The 25,432-nt window shown below is 36.7% G+C and overlaps 1 protein-coding gene across 1 annotated transcript in view; it reads left to right on the top strand.

The window, feature by feature from the left end:
• Positions 1–587: 587 nt before the first annotated feature.
• LOC114366102 (uncharacterized) overlaps positions 588–25,432 on the top strand; it is a 52,496-nt gene continuing 27,651 nt past the window's right edge. The window contains exons 1-4 of the mRNA XM_028322887.1: positions 588–625; positions 9,627–9,730; positions 23,940–24,122; positions 24,621–24,815. Of these exons, the coding sequence (XP_028178688.1) occupies positions 588–625; positions 9,627–9,730; positions 23,940–24,122; positions 24,621–24,815 (520 nt within the window). The remainder of the gene's footprint in view (positions 626–9,626; positions 9,731–23,939; positions 24,123–24,620; positions 24,816–25,432) is intronic.

Genomic DNA, 25,432 nt, shown 5'->3' with positions numbered 1-25,432 from the left:
CTAAGTTTGCCGGTCCGTGGAATGCGCGTCCCCTCCTCCAACCGCGATTAAACGCAAATAATTAGTGATTAAACGCAATTGAGTGTTTTATTTTACGCAAATACACAATTTTTATCAATATTAATAAATAAAAAATATTTTCAATATAGTTTGCTAAAGTTATAGACGCTTTCCTTCTAGTGACGTCATATCGCCAGCGGCAAACTTATCGCGAACGGATAGTAGGTACATTATTGTATCAATGTCAATGTTCGGGTCAAATAAAAATCTTCTATTTCTATTAATGCAAATACTTTGTCGCGGGAAGCACCTGGATTCGTTGTGGAAATCCTCGTAGGAGGCCTTTGTCCAGCAGTGGACGTCATTTGGCAGAAACGAACGAAATAAAACTTATTTGGCATTAAACGAGTATTATGAAGAAACAATAGCGTCTGGTTATGCATTTTTTCGAATACGAACTTTAAATATGATGCTCTACATTGTTTTATACGTACCTACCTAAGAATTTCTTGTCTTCTTACGTATAAAACTATTATGGAGTTATAGAGCATAGCACAAACTTCGCTCAGAACTAATCCCAGAACACAATGGCAATCCGTTCCCGATTCTCTGAAGTTCGATCCAGGTATGTACAGCCATACCAGACTTCATATTTTATTGTAAAATCACCCCAATTTCAACTGCATAAGGTTGCAGTATTTAGCTAGACATGCTGTATGTAAGTGGGTCGCGCATCCGCCGAACTTCCTCGGAAATAGAACCGCCGGGTTGCGTCGCATCGCACTCGACATACATAGCTCAAAGGAATGCTAACTAGTTCAGCTCTAGCTAAGGTGTTCGTAGCATTGTTTAAAGTTTTAAACCGTATTGTAACATTCTTTTAGGGAAGTTGGATGCCGTAAAAAGCAGATTTTTTCCAACCTAAGCCTTTTTTTGCGATTACCTCATAAAGGTAGTAAGAAGACGCTGGATGCAGGTCGCTCGCTACCAACTGGGCGATGTGGAAATCATTGGGGGAGGCCTATGTTATGAATGAATGAAATGATGATGAAGCCTTTTTTTAAATACTACGAAGCTCTATCTCATCTGATGGATAAGTGAAAATATCAGGCTGAAGGTGATAGCAAGTTTTCCGAGACTCCTTAACCACAGAGGTACTGGCCATCTTACCTCGTGTAATCTGAAACAAAATATTATCGATAAAGTTAAGACATTTATAAAAGTGATGTGCTTAATTAATTTTACGTTATTCTACGATAGCCTATATCTTTTTAATATTTACGTAATTTTACAGTATCTTTTTTTATCTCCAACAGTATATACTTAACGTCATAGTTAAGACAGAGAACCATGTATTTCGAAGATTTATTTCAACTTCATTGATTCAAGAAAGTTCTTTATTGATGATATAAATGCCATGTTTTAATCGTCCATTAATGAACGATTACACAATCAAGTTGTTAAACTCGAGACCAATCGTAAACAAACATCATTAAGTTAACGAAAACCTATTACCGTTGTTTTCGTTTGTATTATTCGGGATTTATTGAGATTGGTACTAGTGATGTAGGTAAATATAATATCTCGATAACATTACAAAAAAATATTGTCAGTTTTTATCCCGATTTCGCGGCTCTCGGCTCGAGATACGAGTATGTTTGTTCCTTTGTGGCCACAATAATCTATTCTTACGTCAATCGATTTGTTTTAATTTGGCGAGTGTCACTAATATAGTTTACGATATTTATTACAATAACATTATTCTACGAATCAACTTGCTCCTGCACCTGGTTCTTCACGATTCCTTCACTGGCTCTTCTATTCTTCTTCTTTGTTCTAACTTATTTTCATTATAATTTAACCGATGGCAGTTTATTGTTCCGAAGTTCAGACGAAGTACTGTTTCACTACGCAATAACCCCATTTTTACTGTTATATTAAATGGTAGTTGTGTGTTGTATTGTAGTGTTATATTAAATTTTCACACGTTCCAGATAAACTATCAAGCTATCGCTAGTAAAACTATCGTCATTACCACACTACGAAGACGTCTTTCTCAAGGATTAAGCATAGTAATATAAATCAATGTGATTAATGCTACAGGATCTCTTTAATCCTAAAATGGTTGGATATTAAGCACCATCACGCAGGGTTCGTGAACTTAAAATGGGTAACTAATAAGATGGATTAGTAGATAATATTAATTAGAATGAAGGGATTCCGACAACTGTTTTGTCTTAACTGTATGACTTCAGTGTGTTACAATACAAACCGTTTTTACTGTAATAAAGTTAAACTTTAAAAATAATATCTTCTTTATTTTTGTATCTCTGAATTCGTCATCATCATCTCAGCCATGGAGATCGCAGTTTAAAAAATTCATGTTTTTCAGAGAGCACTGCTGCCCGTTCTTTATTTGAACTGTAGGCCCTAAGTCGCCTCTTACGACACCCGCGACGCAACACGAAGGTAGGGATCATGGCAAAACCCTCCACTATAGTGGAGGAGGCTCATAGTCCAGCAGTGGACTGTAGAGGGCTGTTGATAATGATGATGATGGTGATTTCAGCATAGTATGTCCACTGCTGAACATAGGGCTCCCCCAATGATTTCCATAATGACTCAGAATACTCTGAATTGCATTTTTGCATTTAGGTATAATGGCAAAAGTTTACTAGAATATACACTGAGAAAATACATTTATTCAAGTGAAAGATCATGTTTATTGCTCTATGTTGGTAGCAAAATAGTTAATAATGTAAGTAATGTAGGCCCTTTAGGCCTAAGATGCGCGCCGTGATAACTTTTATCGACGTTAAAATGTATTGGCAAAATCGATAAAACGGCGTGTTAACCGCTTATCGCGGCGCGCATCTTAGGCCTACAGGTGACTTGAATTTTCCCTAAAAATTCATGTAATTTAGTGAAAGGTTAATCAAGTATCTGGGTTGCTTGATGGTGGTTGCCATCAGTAGGTACCTACCATTTATTACTATATGACTGACATGAGAGTTCGTCTGTATAGTTTACTTTCCTGGGGGTAAAAATGGTGATATTGTGCATGTTTCCTTTTTAGAAAAAGTAGTTCAGCTTCAAAGAATTTTTCTGTACATAATTAACTCTTGCTCCAGTTTCTGCAGTAATGAAATTCTTACGAGGATTCGTAATTATACTTTTAAATTGCGGAAGAAAGCTGCTGCACTCTCGTAACGGGTGCAAGCTTTATAATATTTTTTGTTAATATTGTAAAATGCTGTGAATTTTTCTTTTAACTAAAGCATTTATACTGGTAGTTGTGAAAATCCTTGAGGAGGTCTTTGTCCAGCAGTGGATATTCTTTGGCAGATATTATTCTTTAAATGTGTACTTGACAGGCAGCGGGAATCACAAAACTTAAGTGACTTCAACTTTATCCCTTGGAATTGAAACTAGGACAGACCAATGAAAGCGTCTAAAGAGAGTTCTTTGCAATGCCATGATAGAGTTATCTTGGCTTTATTGTGAAGGATAGAGTCTTTGACTAGTTTTTTACTTTTAAGGATGAATGGGTTTTTAATTTCCATAATTCAGTATGGTAATCTGGGTTCATGCTTTTAGTTTACTTACTAATGAAGTACTTTCTATGTGTACAAGGAGGCTCCTATCAGGGGCCCTTTAAATTCGTGAAGGTATGAGACACTTCAAACCGGACGCCATTATATTAAGACAATTTGAATTCTAATTACACATTCGGCGCCATTTTCCCTCTAATAACCCACTAAGCTATAGGGACTGCCGGAAGTGACGCGGCGGAAGGGCGGCCATGTTTGTAAAACGTCATGTTCCGTTGCGGCGCGTGCGCTGGTCCGTTGAATCTACATACGTGTTTAATTAGGTGTGAGAACTGGGCAAATGTTTGATGAACTGTTATTATTATAGATTGTAAACATTTATTGTGCTTGATTTCTGGCAGGTTAGACAGATATTTACAATGGACTCTAGCGCTGCGACTCTGTGTTTAGCCTAATAGGGTTGAATGTTAAAAAACCTTAATTTTGTTCAGCGGTTGTTGTAGTTCAATGCAGTCCTAGAATCACTGAGATCGCTATCGATCTATTTCTTAGTGCATATTTACGAAAAGAAAGCAAGTTTGTGCAAACACAACTGTGATATCAGTGAGTCCCTTTTACAATTATTTAGGTAAATCTCTTGCTCAAACTCAAGATAATTTTGTACAAACAAAATATTTTTCAGCTGCTAAACGTTAATTAATACCAACATTTGTTTACATTTATGATCTCACGTTTAAAATCCGTACAATAAAATGTATCAGACAGCTATTTAACGTTTGATTGATAGATCCCTAAAACCAATGGAGCGTTATATTGAATAAGCGAGTGAAGCCAGGTGCCGAGTGCGTGCGCGTGTTATCAAAGATCAGCTATTTGTTTTACTTGCATGTTTGGCAGGGTTCGTAGCGCCATTGAATGTGGATTTTTAGGGTTTCGATGGGAAAAATAATAAATAATAACATTTTACATTGCGCTATATGTATAGTCTAAGCATAGTCTCAGGCTAGATATCCTAGACCGCTGATAGCAAGCCACTAGTAGGACTTAAAAGGAACTCTTAAGGATCACTCTATCGTCTGTCTGCCATGACACGCTAGGGAATTGACTATACTTGCAGACTTAGGAACAACCAAATCTCGGTTAAAAGCAAGATTGAATGTGAAAAAGAAAATAAAAGTATTAATATCGATATAAATATTCTTTTTCTTATAGTCTCAGGCTGTTTAAAGCCAGTATCGTAACCAAACTAGGAGCAATAAAATTATCCATTATAGTGTTCTTTTTTTATGTCTGTGTTTAATTTAGGAATCGAACCCAGAACCAATACCTACTCCAATTTTACTCACTAAACCATGGAGGGGTTTTGAAATATTTTAATTATGCCTGTACTATAAATAAGTATAGGTAAGCATGACTTGTATAATTGCGTAGCGAGCTTAGGCATGTAGCTTCTGAAATTTACGAGCTTTTTAATGAAATTTCATAACGCGTTTTGTACGTGATGGATTTTTAGTTCAGAGCTGTGCGTCTCAAAAGTACTTAAATTAATATGGGCTCAGTGGGACCTTCATATTGTTGATAATTATGTATGGGGTAGTTTTTGAACTAAATAAAGTAACGTATAACTTGGTGACACTCACTGACTCTATAATTTGTACTTCTCGTAGCACATAAGAAGAATCCGTCAAAACACGAATCTAGAAAACTAACTAGAGAAATCGGATGACGGATGGAAACGGATTTAGTGCTAAAACTACCATACCATAGTTCCATGACTCTAAGTACTTCGGACAGTACTATCACGGATACAGTCATTGAGATCGGACGTCTCTACGTACGAATTTTGCTCGCAAAACTGCTCTTAGGGTTGCACCATCTTAATTTAACTTTAACAAACGTCAAAAAACTGATAAACTTCATACAAAAACACCGGTTATGGTTATAATCAAGGTTAGAGTTAGGTTAGGTGGTGCAACTCAGCCTTAAACTTGATTAACTCCGCGTGAAATTGTGTGAAAAGTAAACTTATTTCGGACTCTATTTAAAATACATTATTTGTCCCAATGATATGCTGCATTGTTAACAAATATTCCACTATTGATTATATCAGTAGCATTTCAAACCAATGTTAGTACGAGTTTGTGAGTACTTTGGACGTACAAATCGATGTTAATCAGTTCCCAATAGCTGTTACCGTTTATTCGTAGATCGGGTTCCGAGATTACAAGGTTTATTACGTGAAGTGATGGCGATTTTGTTAATAGCAAGTACCGTTAACCCCTCGTGGTAAGCTAAACATTTAACATAATTTAAGCTTGTATTACTATATTACGGATGGGTTCACCACAATAGCCTAGCGGGGTTTGAACCAGCTTTCTTCAGATCGTTGGTCAGTCTGACACTTTTACTAATGGGCTATTTTCGCTAAAATTGCTGGCACTGGGCAGATATTTATTTATTTAGGAAAACTAGGGTTTTACAGTGTATAATAAATAATGACAAGTTGGGTAACAAGTAAACCACTTATAGGTTCCCACAGGTAAAAACTATTACAGTCACCAAGGTGTAAATCAATTTATTATTAGGTATGTTTAGAACGGATCTCTGCTTCTTTACTGAGCTCTGCTAGCATCGTCATTGCAAGTAGGAATAGGCAGTGACGCTATATTCTGAGATAAGCAGTACGTTTATAAATATCCTGTCTCTTTCATGAATAAAATACAGTTTTAAATCACTACTCCTTTGATTTTCATAGCAACTAAGGTTCGACTTGTCGCTATCCATTTACGTAGTGGGTGCCTCACGCGGGAGCATTAATCAACTAACGTTATGAAAGGTTAAAGTCATTTCCGACCACTCAAATACAATATTTTTACGGGTAACATTTCCTATTAGGTATGTAAATTGATTTTTAAAGGGAGTACAATGGGAATGGGAGGTTTTGTTTCTGTAATGTCATGTTTCGTCGTCTTTTTCCTGTTTAGTATGTATATTATAGTAAGTAACGTTGAATATTAAATATTGAGTTAAGAAAAATAAGAAAAACTGTAAATAAATCAAATGCCATCCAGCAAGAATTAGGCTGGGTATCACCATTTTACTTTGACTTTAACAAACGTCAAAGATCTGTCAAACTCCATACAAAGTACACCGGTTATCGTTATAGCTACGGTTAAAGTTTGGTGGTGCAACTCAGCCATAAACCTACAAACTTACATAAAACATTTGACTAGTTGTAATACTTACACCTTACTTATTAAGATTCATCATCATCGTCAGGTCATTTAGCCACTGCACGAGGAAAACCCTCTCTCAATTTTCCAAAAGCAAAAGGGAGGATTTGGCGTACGGGAGGTCGCTACGCATATTTCTCCCTTGGACGCCTCGCCTCTTACGACATCCATGGGAAGAATGGGAGTGGTTCTATCTTATTTTACTCTGCTGGAATACCACGGCTTGGAATTACAAAATCAATCTTCAACTTCACCATACAATTAATTGTTAATAGTCACTGTCATCACCACTGGCACATTGTTGGTGTAAAAATTAATTAAAATATTTAATCAAATATCAATTATGACATGACGTTGCACTCTGTTTGGAATTTCATTTATATAAATGTCTACAAAAAGATTCTATCGCGAATAATTGAGAAATTTAATTAATACCGCGTTAAAACCGTTCGAGGGGAATGCTATGGTATGGTAATGTATTCAATGTGAAAAGACGTTTTGTTTGAAGCCCTTTTAACTGTCATACTGTCACACCGAAGCGAAATCCTTTTTAAAGACTATGCTAATATTTTTATTAAGTTGGTACTTACTGCATCGTAGGATTTTATTTCTATAAACCTGTAACTGTGCATGTAACTAAACTCCGAAGGGATTGAGTGAATTATGAGATTTTCAATTGGGTTTGTAGAATTTATATTTTTGAGGGGTGTGAATATTGGGTTAGGTATTGGCATAGAATCTATGCCAATACCCAATACAATAGCACCTATACAGTGTGAGTCACGTTAAAGTGTACATATGAAAATAGATGAAATTAGACTTATTTTTATCGACAAAAAAGAGGTCAAAATTTTTTTGAGATTTTTTTTTAATTTTTTATAGAATTTTTTTTCTTCCTATTACTTATTGTAAAGAAAACGTAATAACTTTTAAACTAAGCGGTATATCCTGATAAAATAAAAACAGTAATAATGCTAAATAATAGGCAATACTAAAAAAATACACAAAAAATGCCAACAAATAATAAAAAATTATACTTTTTGAAAAAATTCGGCTTTCAAATTCGTGTTTTTTTGGTTATTTGATAAATTTCTCCAAAAAATGCCCCTATAACCGGTGGTTTTTATTACTTTGTATTATTCTCTATCGTATTACCTTCGTAAAACCAAAAATCGCATGTCTCTATCCCTATCACAACGTTTGCAATGATCGTTTGAACTATGCCTCTCCGGGCGCGCCATTCAACGCTTCATTAACAACGAAACTGAAAATGGCTCTAGATTTGTAATTTTAATAAAGACAAGTTAGATTTCAAATAAAAACAAAAGATTTCGAAGTAAAATATGTATTTTAGTTAAAATTAAAATTGTCTCTACCTGTAGCGGAGAATAATGTTGTGGCAGGCCTTTGTTCAAACGATCATAGCAAATGTTGTGATAGGGATAGAGACATGCGGTTTTTGGTTTTACAAAGATAATACGGTAGAGAATAATACAAAGTAATAAAAACCACCTGTTATAGGGGCATTTTTTGGAGAAATTTATGAAATAACCAAAAAAACACGAATTTTAAAGCAGATTTTTTTCAAAAAGTATATTTTTTTATTATATGTTGACATTTTTTGTGTACTTTATGTATTTTTTTAGTATCGCCTGTTATTTAGCATTATTATTGATTTTATTTTATCAGGATATACCGCTAGTTATATAGGATATAGGATATAGTTTAAAAGTTATTACGTTTTCTTTACAATAAGTAATTGGAAGAAAAAAAAATCTATAATTTTTTTTTTAAAAAATCTCAAAAAATTTTTGACCCCTTTTTTGTCGATAAAAATAGTTCTAGTTTCATCTATTTTCATATGTACACTTTAACGTGACTCACACTGTATTATCTATGCCATACATAATATAGGTACTATTGTATTGGGAATGAAAAACATGTTTCTTAATCAAAACTAATGCTTTATTTTTGTGTGCAAGTTTGCCCATGTGCATATGAGTACTGGCCATAGACAAGAATACAATAGAGTTGAATTAATTTTCAACACGGATTCATTTCGTTCATCACATGATTGACATTTGATTTCTAAAAACACGCAGGTAGTTACCGAGAGCAATTAACGTCGTGTACAGACAGCTCGTCATGTAAAGTAAGATCAATGTTCGATCGTATGCTTAAGCATTATCTATTTGGTTTCTTAAGTAGGTATTATGATAAGTTTCTAAGTAACATTTATCTTCCATTGCGGTGTAATATACAGCCAGAAAAAGTTTCAAGGCGCAATGTTTGATTATCTCCAGTTTTCACGAAATCCTTCGTACTTGATGTTACTTGTTCGTGACTTTTCGACTGGGCTTGATGGAGAAATGTGAAATGAAGAGCATACTTTGTAGTTTCATTGAATCGTTTGCTTCAATCTGTCATTGTTACGTTTTCGCGATGAATAAATATCAGAATGTAAATGGATAGGTATTTTTAAAGTTTCCAATTTTAAAACTCAAAAGAAGACATTTTCGTAAACCACCGAAAATGTTTGCTGTCAACGGACAGCAAACATTTTCGGTGTGTAACGACAAACCGTCTGTATAACATTTTATAATCTACGCAATGGATTTGGTTGCACTTTTTATCAATAGATAGAGTGATTTAAGGGAAAGAAAGGTTTGGTGGGTAGTCGGGGCGGGTTAATAGTTCACCAATAAAAGTATCTTTTGAGGATATCGGTCCAGATAGCGACAGAGATGAAAAAAGGCGGGAGATGATGATTTGTGGCGTTCCTTCGGTAATCGGTTCCTTACCCGTAGAATACCGTTGTCTGATGATGATATTTTTGTTTCAGATGCACTGGTGTGAACCACTGCAGCTTCGTGCTAGCTGAAGACTACCCGCCTGCAGTGAGCTGGTCTCCGGGAGTGGTCTACATCAAGTACGCGTGCTTTGATGGTAAAATATCATCTTATTATATTGACTTGTGAAAATTTTAATTTAAGCTCGCTTGAATTTCTATGACTCTTTAATTTTGTGTCCAAATGCAGCTTTATTTTGAATGTGAGATGCTTATAGGACATAATATGTATGTTGCAGTCAAAACTCATAATCGGTCAAAACCATACCTACTTTTGACTGGAAAAATCAGTCAAAAGTGATATCGAGAAAGGGCATCATAACCACTTTTGACTTATTTTTGCAGTCAAAAGTGGTTTTGACCGATTATGAGTATTGACTGTAACATGTATACCTAAGGCATTACTTATATGATTATCCATAAGATCACCATAACTACATTGAATTACCGGACCGACCATTTGTCGAAAAATAGCAACTAAAATAAAACGCTACAATGTTCAATTCGATGGGCAAAAACGTAAAGACAGCAATAAAAGGTGTTAAAAGGGTGTCTTTTCTGCTGATGTCTCAAGTTAACGACACTTTACCTCGGGATCTTTTGTTTAGGAAAAGAAATTCATATTATTCAGAAGGATTTCACTATAATATTTGGACTTCATTCTTTGACTCCCTCGAAAAGTTGATAATTTGTCCTATTTCCACGTTTATTAAAATTTACCCCGAATGTGTCACGTGACGCGTGAAATTGATTTTGGGCAGATGCAATAAGTTATCTGTGACGTCACAGTGCAACTGCGCATGCCATATCACGCCCCCTAAGTTTATGCAATTGCCATTTGTATAAAAATTTAATAAGTTTATGTTCCGCTTTATGGCGAGGCATAAAATGAAAATGAATGAAAACCATTAAATGAAATTCAAAAAAATGTATATTGATGACTTTTTTTTTTGTTACACGAATTTTAGCTACGATCTTCTTTCTTATGATTAAAATATCGTTGCGGGTCCAATGCATGCACTAGTTTAAATTTTATTTGGCCTTCATCGATTAAGTTTTATAGCTTCATCAAGATCATTGTTTGACCCTGAAACCATTTTCCAATACTAAATTAATCCCAGGATACTTAACATTCTGTTAACAGTTAAAATTACCATCAAACTAAATCACAGTCAAACAAAGAATTATCAAATGTACATCGCCTTATGTTTACATAAACGTAATTACAGCGATTGTTACCCAATTGCGAATAAGCAATCCACACAACAAAAATTTCGTTCTGAATCGTATCTAAAATTCAAAGATTAAAAACATAGACCGTAACTAATGGAGTTAAGGAGAATTTTCCCCTGTAGCTTGATAGAAATAATAGGCGATCACAAATAACTCACCGGCTACCATTTCGTGGCCATAAACGCATTGTAACAGTAGTATGTCTCCCCTATTAGATTCCCACGTGCCAACCCTATTGTCCTAAAACCAGTATACGCAAACCTCCGATCATCATCTAAATATTTAGAGACTCTCTTGAATTCAAAGGGGGGAAGAGCTCAAGTTACACTGGTGATTTGGCATTGACACATTTTACCCCAAAATGTCGAAATGTCCCGAAATCAAGGGCAGGCTAATGGAGTATGGCAACGAACATTTAGAGGCACGTGCGTGTGATTTGAAAGATGTTTTACGAGGCTTGTAAAGTATCGGATGATTGGAACGTGGTATTGTACGTCACTATCCGGTCGGTGAGTGCGTGAATGACGCATGATAATGGTAAGGAAACCAAATAAATGGTGTTTGAGACTAACGCCCGTATACACAAATATTCCTACGAGGTCTCACAGTGCGCGTAGACGCACAGGGTCACACAGGAACCAACCACAAAGCTCTCTCTATTCAACGCTGTGCGTTCGATTTGCTGCTTCACTTAAGCAAGCATCGTTTGTGAATACGGGTGTAAGTGGTGTAGCAGTTGGGTAGTCACTTAAATGCAAGCGATTTCCGCAGTTTATTGTGCATTTTTAAGCCCAAGTGTTACGCTCTATGTCGAAATGTTTTTCTGTAGAATGACTGATCTTTTTTCGGTATTGTCAACCGTCGCGTAGAGCTTGATATTATTAATGATGGGTATTACAATGACAACTTTTGTCGTCATGAACTGCAGTTTTTAAGCTATATTTGTCATGTTTTAAGGAGTTTCTACCAAGGTGAAAGTTTTTCCTTTCGTAACATCGATGGAACTAATACATTCGTATCAAGAAATCCAGGGGCAGATCATTACTTATCTTGTAATTTATTGCCTATCTAGCCATTCGGTAGAGGCCAATGTAGACTAAGAGCTAGTGAACGCCGGACCTACGTCATTTTATATGAGCTGAAACTTTGTCAAATGATTATAAGTTGTTTCCACATCAGCCAGATAGTTTTACCAGTTCCAACTCACAGACAGACAGTTTTTTTAGGATAGCTGCCAAAACCACGATGACCCAAACTTGATGATTCACCAACATTCTAACCTATATTGGGAGCATACGCTGACAAACTTTCAGCTTTTATAAAATGACGTAGGTCTGGCGTTCACTAGCTCTAAGTCTAATGCCAATGCCCGTGGGTTTTCTAGTACGAATGGGCATCCATTACGCCCTATGACCAACGCATAATAAAAACATTTATCATGCGACTTATAATAGAAAATTGATGGCCTAGCCCATTTCTATCGCGAATATTGCTGTCAGGCGCCATTATTGTAGTTTTTTGTGTGCTTTTTCGATTATTTGGCTAGTAATTGTGTTCTGGGGGGATAATAAGACATTACGATAATGGAAGAAATGTAATGTCTTTATTATGTGCCGTTAGTGTATCTATACTTCTATACTAATATAAATGCGAAAGTAACTCTGTCTGTCTGTCTTGCTTTCACGCCTAAACCACTGAACCGATTTTGATGAAATTTGGCATACAGATAGTTTAAGTCCCGGGAAAGGACATAGGGTAGTTTTTATCCCGGTTTTTGAAACAAGGAAGCGCGCGATAAAGTTATTCTGAGACAGACAAAATTCCACGCGGGCAAAGCCGCGGGCGGTAAGCTAGTTTGTTATAAGTAATAGTCATTAATTCTAGGGAAATATGATGATGTCGTTTTACCAAACCCTCATTTTAAGATCTAATACCATTATCACACACGCGAAAAAGACTGTTAAATAAGTAGATTTACGCCCGTATTCACAAACATTACTATAAGGTCTCACAGTGCGTGTGGAAGCACAGCGTGACACACGAACCAATCACAGAGCTCTATTCAACGTTGTAAGTTCAATTTGCCGCTTCACTTAAGCAAACATCGTTTGTGAATACGGGCGAGTGACTTGTAGATACAGGCGGGTGAATCCGCCAACAAAAGCTAGTTATTCAACGAATTGTACTATCCATCCATCTTATTAGTATTCATTAAACCCATGGGTACACTTCCCAACGAGCAATATTTGCGGAATCGAAAATCGATATTAATAAAATAAAAACTAGGCCACGTGCATGATGTATGATATGTAGTTAAAAGTGGCACGTTTTGATTCCAACTTTTTCGAATTACGAGTACTTACAATTTTCAATTTAGTACGTATTACAAATTGTAAATTGCAAAACAAAAAGGCCATTTCCGACAACAGCTACGGATTCCATTAAATTTCTGCCCATTGTAATGTTGGATGCATATCAAACTATACATTTTTGTTGTAATATAGCTCTTATTACAACCACATAAGCTGCCACAGCGTAAAACTTGAACTGCCTTCATACATTGCGAACGCTTTAGACCATGAAAGTTATATTATTGCCAGCGAACAAAACGCGAGTTAATTTAAATTCATAGTTACCATGCATATGTATGCTTCGCCATCCGATGCAGATATTAAATTGTAATTAGTTGTGTCGGTTTAAAGTTATTTCATAGAAAACATGTAACTCTAGAAAAAGCGTTTTAATGATTTTCTTTTTCGCATATTACAGTATTTTCTAAATTAAAATGAAGGAGTAATTAGGTACGGACGTCATCATCAAATTAAGCACTGTGGCATTTTACCATAAAAATGTACACTCGTACTTATGTGCTGCTTATACTGTATTTTCGGCGTCGATAAGCATTGCTAAAATTGAAATCAAATAAAACCCTAAGATTAATTCCGAGCTGATAGACAGTAGCATAGGCCTCTAGTGATCCTACTAATATTATAAATGCGAAAGTTTGGATGTCTGGATGTTTGTTACTCTTTCACGCAAAAACTACTGAACGGATTTTGATGAAACTTTACAGTATTATTGTATATAACCCACAATAACATATAGGCTATAATTTATGACGATCTGTGACAAATTAAATTTCATGCGAGTGAAGCCGCGGGCAATAGCTAGTCTAATATATTTTTTAGAAGAGCAAAGTGTTTTCAGTATGATTTCAGGAATGCAATAGGTACAATCGATATCCTGCATTTGTAGAGCTTTGTTTTCTCTTTGTTGCCTATTTCAGCAGTTATGCATCAGTTAACGATAAAGCGATTTTAAAAGTTCGTTTAAATCGTATAGCGATTTCGTTTCCTTGTTGATTGTGGCCTTAGTTCCAACATTATAATGTTAAGCGGTCTTATATTCTACATGCAGTCTAGTATAACCTCTAATCCTTATGTAGTCCAGGCCACAATTATCTAGTTCATTTAACCCTCTGGGGCTGTGAATATTCATGAAACATGCTTCTAATCCAGGTTTTATTATCGGCCGGAATAGGCCCTTTACAGGGACTAAGCTAAGCCCAAGACAGACATGTTTCGGACGCGATATTAAAAAGCTTGTGACATATACGGCCTTATTAAAAAGAAAATTGGTGTTTTTACCCGACTGCGCCAGAAGGAGGTTAATATACAGGATGGCCAGGGAGTTGACGTTCAAAGCAAAAATTTAGATTCCTTACATCAAGGTGTATCTAAAACACCCCCATGTATGTTCTACGATATTGCTTAGTTTAGGAGATATAGTTCATTTTGTGATTTTAAATGAAAGAATTAACTCTATCTCCTAAACTAAACAAAATCGTAGAACACGTTCGTTTCAGCCAAATGACGTCCACTGCTGGACAAAGGCCTCCCCCAAGGTTTTCCACAATGAACGGTCCTGCGCTGCCCGCATCCAGGCTCTTCCCGCGACCTTTACCAGATCGTCGGTCCACCTAGTAGAAGGCCTGCCTATGAGGGTGATTTAGATACACCTTGATGTAAGGAATCTAAATAAGAGCTTTGAAGATCAACTCCCTGGCCACCCTGTATAAAATAGCAAGTTAGATGTATGTAGACCGTGGGATGTTGCCCTAAAGGCAGTGAAATGAGCTAGTTTTATTCTAAGATCGACAGTTAAGGTTCACGTTCACCGCGTTTTTAGAATGTTACTAGAATTTTTCATAAACAGCGCCACAAACGTGCGATTCTAAAATGTGCCCTTTAAAAAACTACATTGCTTAGGTCACAATAAGTGAACTTAAGACTTAAGTATAGCTACCAAACATTTTAAACATTGCTTTATTTGTGACTATCTCGTATCTCTATGATTTCGCTTAAACTTTACGAGTAGGTACCTCAATTTGGGTTACTATTTAAAGCTAGATAAGGAGTATCATATTTAAACATTGATTTTTTTTAAAATAATCTCTCGTTTCGAACAGATGTCTAACATAGCCTAACGCCCTAGAGCATTAATTTGGTGGTGACTGCTCCAATTTGGCGAATTTTCTTATCTAAACTAGCATCAGCTGACGCCGAGCCCTCGGCCAAATCGATTCTCTATCGGATAGGAATCGAAATGTCCGTGTCAATCGGCTTTGTGCTCGATATCGGATCGATTTTATTAATCCCATTTACTGAATGGACGTTAATATCGTTGATTCTTGGCCATTTGGGGCGTTTCTTTAGTGTAATTGGGATGTATTTGAACAATTTTAGAAAACCTTACTGGCCTTATACCTAGTTATAATAATGATAAAATACCCATAGCAAATTACTCATCTTCTTTTTATTTTAATTATTACATTTTATGATTTGAAACGACAATAAAACTAAAATTAGTTACAAATAATTTCACTTATTAAAATTCTAAGTACTTTTAGATTGAAACAAAAAAAATGTGTTGCCAACGACCGTACAGTTTTAGGCGCATTTTTTCTGGAATAATGCAGTCGTTAAAAGAAATTACGATAGCACAAATTTTCCTTTCTGGAGGCTGCTTTAGCAAAGCAAAGCTCCCATTGATTTGCCTCTGGGGTTGGTGTGTATAAAAAAGATTAGTCCTTCTGTAGAAAATCGATGTCTACACCGCGTCGGCTTAGATGCAGTGTAAATAAACCAGGGTCTGGTAAAAGAGGGTGCAGTTTGGACTGAAATTGAAGGAGCTTCAACAAAGAATTAAACTAGGCTTCTAAACTGTTCCAATCTTTCAGATAATTCAAAATATTCTCTAGTTTCTTTCTATGCACTCAAAGAATAGAAAAAAAAATTACAATGGACATCACAAAAGACAAAAGAGGTAAACAAAAAAAAGACGGAGGTAACCCATAAAACATACAATGGAAGAGAAAGCAAATTGAGCAGTGCCACCCTGTATCACAGCGATGCCCATCGCAATGGGACTCCACTCAGCATATACCGTGGTCCACGGTGAGGAAGGCCACGACGCTGGTTTTCACTGTGCCCCATGCCGAGTGGGAGTCACGGACACTAGAATAATTAACTATTTACATACCATTACGCAGTTTATCCTCACAACAAGGGATATGTTTACTGATATGTGACCTTTATCAAATAACAGGTTGTATATGTCACTTCCTCGTACGTACACTATTGTATTTTTAGCCAGAAATAGTTTCATTTTGGAAAGATATTTACTCACACGTAAGGGATAATGATATTTGCCGAACATAGTAACATTGACGTCATGGCCTTCATAAATAACACGGGTATAGATCCCTGCCAGTTTGTCTATGACCGATTGGCAGGAAGGCAAACCCGGGAATTAGGGAACCAAATTCGTACGAGTAAAACTAAGTTTAAAGCCGGGTCTAGACGGGTGTAACGCGTAATGAAATGTGTCGTGTAATGTAATGGAAATAGTATGGGCAGCACTTTACATGTAATGCTCGTAGTGTCGTCCACATGTAGAATTCGTGTTATATTACACGGTGGATTACATTACAAATTACAACCAACTGGACCCGGCTTTAGGCCTTACGAAAAGATCAAATTTCCAATTATCAATCATCAACTATGCTAAAGATTCGATTCAAAGAGCATAGATTTCAAGCCTATGATTGGTTTTAATCTCATAACAATACTCGGAGTACAATAAGACCCAAGGCATAGACCATAGACGGATGCTTGAGCTTGAATCCGGTGATGAGAGTCGTGTAATACCCCACTTAAATGGCATTCACTATCTTTCATTCTATTCTAGTAAGTAGATACTTTTGTAGTAATGTGTAATTATTTTTTTATACACAATTACACATTACTACAAAAGTATCTACTCGATAAAGTCCACTAGGTACTAAGGTACATTATGTTTTTTGTTGAATTACATTTTAATTGCTATAGATTACTCGTAGTTAAAACAATTATCCGCTTTTGTAAAATGTGCTAAGAATTATTACTGAGCAAAAATGCGACATAAATATAAATATTTTTTCCAATGGTCTGCAAACACTCGACCCTCGCACTTTTTCCGCTCATATGCACTTTTTTCTTCAATCAATGCAGTTAAGTATGAAATCGACAGATCTTTTTGATTTTGACCCCACTAAAGGAATCTTTTGATGCATTCTGTTAGATAAATTTGCTTTCATGCGTTTGTCTAGTCAATAATTGGAAAAATTGCAATATTACTTCGTATATTGTGGTGTTTAGGTTTAATTTGATTTAGTTTTGATCTTACAACCCAATAAAACTTACTAAAACACAAACCATAACAACCAAAGGCCCAAACTATCAATTAAAAGTTTAAAAAGCTTTGAATTAAAACCATAGATAACAAAATTCAGTACATACGTAGATATTTTAAAATATTATTTACTAAATGCTTAAATATTTTAATACTACTTTTTCCCAAAAAGAAACTAAATATTGAAAAATAATACGCAAACCGACCCAAGTCTATATTGAAGACGGGTTACTGTTTACATAACGACCTGGGCGGGACAGGTCGAGTTCAAGGGCGGCCGTCGTTAGGCGGGCGGCCCGTCTGCGTAGGGCGGATTAAACATTTTGCGCCTTAAACTTGAACTAGATTACAAGGGAATTATTGTCTGCGCCTGCAGACTTTAAATTAGATTAAAAATAGCGTAAAATAAGATTATAACGAAAATACGAGTACCAGTACTATTATGTGCTCAAGGCTAACTTAAAATATGCAGATATTATCTTGCTAGCTGAATAGACAACTAAAGCGTTAATAAATTATTTACTTTTCGCTGAACATCGAAGTTTAAGTCAAATGTATATTTAATATCCAAAATCACAGTCATCAATCAAGAAGATTAAAAACGCTTTGCGTTGAAGGTTAAAGTTCAAAGTCACGATTATGACTTTACTAGTTTTTGCCTGTGGCTTTACCCGCGTCAAATTCGGTTTTTTCATAGAAATATAAATACATAAAGATATGTAAATTTAATGAAAATCCGTGCTGTAGTTTATACAGAGACCATTATTGATCCTCACAAACATGCACTTTTATAATATTAGCAGGATAATATTTCGTAAGAGCTTATTAGTTCTCAAGAACTACGGTAATTTAGCTTTAAATTGACCCCAAGAAAATGGATGATTTCCCCAAAGATGAAACGAAACTACGCGTTCAGAATACCAACCTTTAATAGATAAACTCTCCGAACTCATGGACAGACATGTTAGTGTAATCTGCTGTCATTCCTTACATCCATGACATCATCGTTCCACAGCATCACGTCTGACGTACGTCATTGCGTAGCTGGTGTATTTTTAGACCTGAAACATGTTGGCGTTTTGCACTGAAAGTTGGCCAGTCGAATTCTTTCCTCCATTTATGTACAGTCAGTAACTATCCCATCAAAAACAATACTTGTCAAAAAAACCAAGTCTCGCAACTCAGTTGTTACTACGGTAAAAAGTTGTGAGATCCATGTAATACCAAGTCCAGGCCAGGAAATCTTTAACGTTTTACATAAATATATTGACTTGGCGAAATTGAAAAATTTTACTCGACTTGGCGGTTGCACTACCGTGCCTCCAAATATTTTAGTTTTTCCTTGATTCATACACCAAACACTACTTATATTCCAAATTTGAAGCTTCTAGGTCTGCTAGAAGTGCCTTAGAATTTTGATGATCGGTGAGTCAGTCAGTGAGTCAGTGAGTCAGTGAGTGACAAAATTAAGTAACTTTGACCCGTTATAATTCTTAAACTACTGGTTCAAATTGAATGAAATTTTAAATATACCGTGTCTTTACAATGCCTGCATAGCTAATGAAAATTCAGCCTTCTAGTTTTATCAACAACGAAGTTACAGGCCGTCGAAAATGGCCTGAATTGCTTCGAGAAAAGGATGGTACGGCCGTGCCGCTTTTTTGCTCGACTTGGTGGGGGCACTGCCGTGCCCCCAGATACATAAAAAATAATATTTATTAGTATATGTTTAACGCTTAATTCATATTGTTTAACGAATAATAACACTACATGCGTTTCCATAGTGTTTATTTTGATATGCCAAATCTTCTAAATCGTGTAAAAAATACCCTGTAGGTACGTATATCGTACAGAATCAAAAATAAACTCTGATTTGAGTATCGGAAAATGGATTGTAAATTAATGAGTCTGACGGAAGCATGTGAAATGTTTTTCTTTGATCTGGCTTTGGTCGGACTTTGATTTGCAATTCATTTAACAGTTATCTAAATAATATAAATACTTGATGTAATAAAATTCAAACAGATAGAGGTTTGAGGTTTATTTTTGTTAGATTCAAGTCGGTATTAGTTTCAGATTTTGTTTCGTATTTATGGAAAGCAGTTGTTCTTACTTCTTTTCTAAAGGCTAAAAGTATTTACCCAGAGATTTATTAGATTTGCCTCAATACAACTGGATTTATATCACAGACCGTACGCCCGTATTCACAAACGACGCTTGCTTAAGTGAAGCAGCAAATCGAACGAACAGCGTTGAATAGAGCTCTGTGATTGGTTCGTGTGTCACCCTGTGCGACACGCGCCCTGTGAGACCTCATAGTAATGTTTGCCAATACGGGCGTTAGTCTTTGTCGCGCGTCACGTAATTATACACTTTTAGAGCCATTTAAGGAGAGTTTATTCAAATTGAAAAGTGACACCTCCTCCTATGACGATGCAAGCGGTGTAAGCACGAATTTAAGCCACAATAAGTCAATTGGCGTGGAAATTGCTAAATATGAAATTCTCTACTATCATTTTACCATACCACGTGGTATTTGTGTCCATGAACGTGTAAAAAACAATAACATGATCAGTTACGTAAGAGTCATGTTCAAATACTTTAATGGCTCATTTAAATTAACCCAAATTCGGCACGAGGTGTCAACGGCCCCGTGACGTAAAAAAAGCCGTAAAAGGCCCGTAAACGTCCCCGTTCAATTACGCACAATGGAGATGTTCCCGCTTTTTGTTTCGAATATGGGCATAAAGGACGGCGCCGGTGGTAGGGATGCTACTAAAGAAACTGAAGAAAATGAGAGAAATAGCTCGTAAAAATTCTAAACTATCAAGGGTAGTAAAGGAGTTTGTTGCGTGCAGGAATACTTGCTCATGAAAATGTCGAAAATATTGAGGATAGTAGCTGTAAAGTCAACTGTGTGGTTGCAACAAAGTAGAATATGACCATCATCAAGTGACAAAAACATTTTAGAACATTATTTTGTCCTCCACAACTTGTCTAGCTAGTGATTGAAGTGCAGCAGACTCTAAATCTCAGAAATGCTCTACATATTTACCCCAGGGTAAATTAGAGGGTCGTGCATTAAATGACCTAATGATGATTATGATGGAGGATATAGATAACGAGAAACGCATTTTTTTCTCTAAAAGACACTATCAAATCGGAGCTATTGTAGGTAAGCATATTTTGGTTACTTGTAGAGTCAACAGCATATTAACAAACGCTTAAGCCTGGTTCGTAAGCACGTAGAATTTTGACCCCAAGCTAGGGGTAGTAGCTTGGGGTCATTGGTCAAAATTCTACGTGCTCACGGACCAGGCTTTAGTAGAATAACGCCTATTGCAACTATTATAAAAGCGAAAGGTCACTGAATCACTCACTCATCACGAAATCTCTGAAACTACAAATGCTAGAAGTCTCAAATTTTGCATGGGGTTCCTTTTAGAACGTAGGTGGTCACTAAGATGGGATTTTGCTAAATTAAATCCCTAAGGGGGTAAAACGGGATCCACGCGTACGAAGTCGCGGGCGGCTGCTAGTAACTTATAAGGACCAACCCTGAAAACAAAACACTAGACAGAATGTCATAATACAACGGGTGACTGTCTACAGGCAATAGCATAATAGTGCTTTTATTAGAAGCTATCAAAATATTTATATTGCGATGAATATGATCTATGAAAGGGCATAAAACTGTTATGACAGTTGTGTTAGAGTATTTATGTTGGTTGGCATATCACTTTGGAAAGAACTAACGCTCTAACGATTCTTAGGTGGTGGCAAAATAAAAGAAAAATATATTTAAAATGCTTTGCATTGTGTTTAATAAAGATAGCATGACCTTGTTGTTCGCTTACGTTACTGAAACCGCGGCGGTTAAAGGTTTGACTCTCGCTGTTATTGAAATGGGCAGGAGCATTTTAACTCCGGATTACTTGATATAGTTATTTATACTATAGTAATATTTATAAATGTGCCAATGTACAAGCATGTAAAAGTTATGTCTATCCATCTAGTCTCTAAAGCACAACCTCTTCAATACTTACTCGTACTTTGGAAGTAGGTAATTGATATCATTGTTGAATTAACTTATAAAGACCAAAAGTAAGTATCTGTCTAAAACAGAACTACACAAAAAAGTACTTTATAGACAACCGATAAAATCCGAACAAAACCAGCGTCAGAAGGTCAGTTTCATTGCCAGTTGTAAAACTCCGGGACACATCCATTCCCGATCGCGATCCCATCAAAGCCAAGTTCAACCTTGTTCGGCTGATGTGAATCGGAATGGAGGGTAGTAAACTACTTTACAGACATTCGTGAATGGGGTGAATAGGGTATGTTTGCGAATTTTGGGATAAAAAGCTAGACGAACATTTAAAGGCCTAACGCTGAACTAGGTTAGTGCCTGAGGTATGGGAGCGGCACAGGAGAGGTGACATTGACATATTATGACGTGACAGAGCATACAAATCAGAAGGAGATCAGTGCCCCGATTGCGCTAATTTTCAACCGACTTCAAAAAAGGAGGAGGTTCTCAATTCGACCCGTATGTTTTTTTTTTCTATGTTTGTTACGCGATAACTCCGCCAATTATGAACCGATTTGAACAAATCTTTTTTCGGCGTATAGGTAATACCTCAAGGGTGGTCCCATTTAAATTTAATAATAGAAAAAACAACCCCCAAGGGTGGAAAATTGGGGATGAAATTTTTTATACGCAATATCTCCGCTGATTATAAATCAATTTGAACGATTTTTTTTTGTTGAATAGGTATTATCAAAAGGGTGGTTTCATGCGAATTTGAAGAAAATATTTCACCCCCAAGGGTGGAAAATTGGGGATGAACTTTTTTATACGCAATATTTTTAATTTTTAGTTTTTTTTTGTGTTCACGCATTTGATGTCGGTTTTATTTTTTTTAAAGTTAATTATAAATGTCACCAATTCATTGGCGCTTCTTCACTAGTTGCACTCTGTTTTTCATTCCAGCTGAGGTGCAAATCGGTATCGCGGTAAAGTTCACACTTCACACGCAAACAAAGACGAAACAACGGATTTAATCACTTTCCAGTAAAACTCCGAACACCTTATTTTTTCGCTAAAACACAGCAAATGCTCGTGAAGGCGTTTGACTTGAGTTTGAGAAAAAGTAGCTTTCTTTCAGCTTTTACACAAAGAAGCAGTTGCGTTTTGTTTTCGTTTGAATTAGCTGTCAAAGCGACACCGCGATACGAATTTGTGATTTTCGTTTGTCTACTAGTCACGTTGTACCTACCTAGTTGAAAATATTTAGCGCAATCGGTGCCCTGAAGTCTCGCTGACGTTTTGACGTTACAAAAACACCCACCCGTGTCGCTCTCATACCTCAGGCACTGAGTTAAGCGCTGACCTACAGAAATGTGAATGCCTCTTATAGAAGGGAAAAAGGAGGGCACTCTGTCTAGGAGAGTGTGTGGTCTACCTACTATCCCTTCTCGTAATAATAATCGCTCTGAATGTTCTGGGATAATAAAATGAAATTACTGTCATCATCATAATCATCATTTAGCCACAGGACGTTCACTACTGAACAAAGGCCTTCCCCAATAATTACCACATCGAAATTACTGCACATACACTGTATTATGTCGTCGTTTCAGCTACATGTATGTAGTCTACTGCTGGATACAGGTCTCTCCTACCAGATGTTCCGGGAAAATTTTGAGTGTCTCAGATTTCCCAGAAGTTTTGAAACCCTATTCGTAGGTCAGTTAGTAACAGGGTTTTTCACTTCGGAGTTAAGTAATTCGTGTTTGGGGCTGTTACGACAAGGTCTGATTTACAGGTCTTTTAAACAAATTCTAGTCACAGAAACAGCTCGTAATTTGACTATGCAAAATTGTAGAGTCGCCAATATAATTAAATCTACTTATAAAAATATCTTACGTGCCTTCTATAAGTTTTCAATTTAAGGGATTTTATGTGCTTCGTAAAGAAGTCAAGTGATTTTGATAAGCATTTCTGTGACATTACCGAAAACGATTAATGTGGCGGGGGGAAGCTTATGTCGCACTAACTGTAGGCATTATAAATAATGGAATAACTACCTGTATGCTATTTGGATTGTTTCTCTGTATTCGTTATCATTCGTTCGTTTCAGCCGAATTTTTGGTTGACAAATTTGCTGGACAAAGACCTCCCCCAAGGATTTCCACAACGACCGGTCTTGCGTCGCTCGCATCCAGGCACCTCCCGCGACCTTCACTAGATCGTCGGTCCACCTAGTGGGAAGCCTGCCCACGCTACGTCTTCCCGCTCGTGGTATTATTCGTTATATTAAATTCATCTTCTTGTTTCAGACACATTATCAATCCATTACTGCAACCGGGAGGTCCACGTCGCCATATCGGGCGAGGACAGCGAAGGTTACATCCGTACCCCAGGGTACCCTAACTTCTACGTGGAAGATGTCTGCCAGTGGCGGCTGGTGGCGCATCCTGAGCAGAGGATACGGGTGACGTTCTTGGACGTCAGTTTGAGGAGTAAGTTCATTTGTAGAAAGATCTGATTATTTATTTGTACAGCAGACAAAGAGGACTTTGTTTAGGTGTATTGCTAGGTGTCAGCTACAGCAGAAAGACGCAGATAGCTGTGTAAGCTATGATTAATAAAAGTCAAAAAAAGTCAAAAGTCAAAATTTCTTTATTTGTTTAGACTAATAAATAGTTCTTACAAATCGTCATTTTGCTCTTAAGGAGCCTCTACATGAATGAATATACATATTTGATCAAAAAGGATTGTTTCAATACTCAAATACAACTACTTTTCCTACAGGACCAAAATCAAATATAAAAAACACGTTCCCTGAACTGAATGACTGCTTGCTGATGATAAATTGTGTGAGAAACAAAAAATTTTTTATGAGATATTGGTATTACAAAAGGTGTTACTTTTATTGTTTCTCTATGGAACCTGATTGGCCCAACAGTATTAGGAAAATTTATAAAGTTCTTGTGAATAATTATCCAATGTTTTCACAGGTATAGGTCCCTTCGAGAGCTCTTGCAAAGACTACGTCTCGGTCCAAGACTCGAACGGCGACTCTATGCTGTCATCCTGCGAGCAAGTGGAGCTGCCCTTACGCCTCACTAGCGCCACCAACGCGGTGGACGTGAAAGTAGAGGCGCGGTCGCAGGGCGCCTACCCGAAGAGAGGGGTGCTCCTGCATTATAAAAGTGAGTACCTAATCTTTTTTTATCCACAACGAGGAAGCTCTTGTCCTGTATCTCACCTGGTGGTAAGTGATGACCAGACCGAAGTTGGAAGCGAGCTTTACCCGGAATCCTCAACCACGGAGGTACTGGCTATCTTACATCTAACTGCCGGAACACAACAATGCTGATAACATTGTTGTTATGGCGACAGACATAGGTAAGATGATGGTAGCTAGCCAGAAGGACTTAGAACAAGCCCTACCACCAACCAAACCGAACAGAAAAGTCTGCTCCCACTAGGAATCGAACGCGGGACCTCTGCGCCTGAAGCAGGTGGTCTTATCACTAGACCACAGAGGCGGTTAAACAAAAACAAAAAGATCTTACAGAGTGGATGAAGATGATCACACTCGATTATTTATAAACTGTACAAGATATCCAAAAAACTGGTCACTGATCCTGAAAGCGCTTCACGAGCTCTATCAAACGGTATCAATAATCGGTTACAAAATAAACTGAATTTATACGAAAATGCAATGTTTTCAGCTTTCATACATTAATTTAGTAAAGGAACACTAAAGTGTTTTTTATAACAAGTCCGTAGGTTTTTAAAGGTTTAAAAACCTTTAAACCAGTAT

Source organism: Ostrinia furnacalis, unplaced genomic scaffold (assembly GCF_004193835.3).
Source record: "Ostrinia furnacalis isolate ACB-3 unplaced genomic scaffold, ASM419383v2 OfSCF0535, whole genome shotgun sequence".
NCBI lineage: Eukaryota > Metazoa > Arthropoda > Insecta > Lepidoptera > Crambidae > Ostrinia > Ostrinia furnacalis.
Note: the sequence above shows the minus strand (reverse complement) of the source record. Positions and strands in the feature narration are given on the sequence as shown.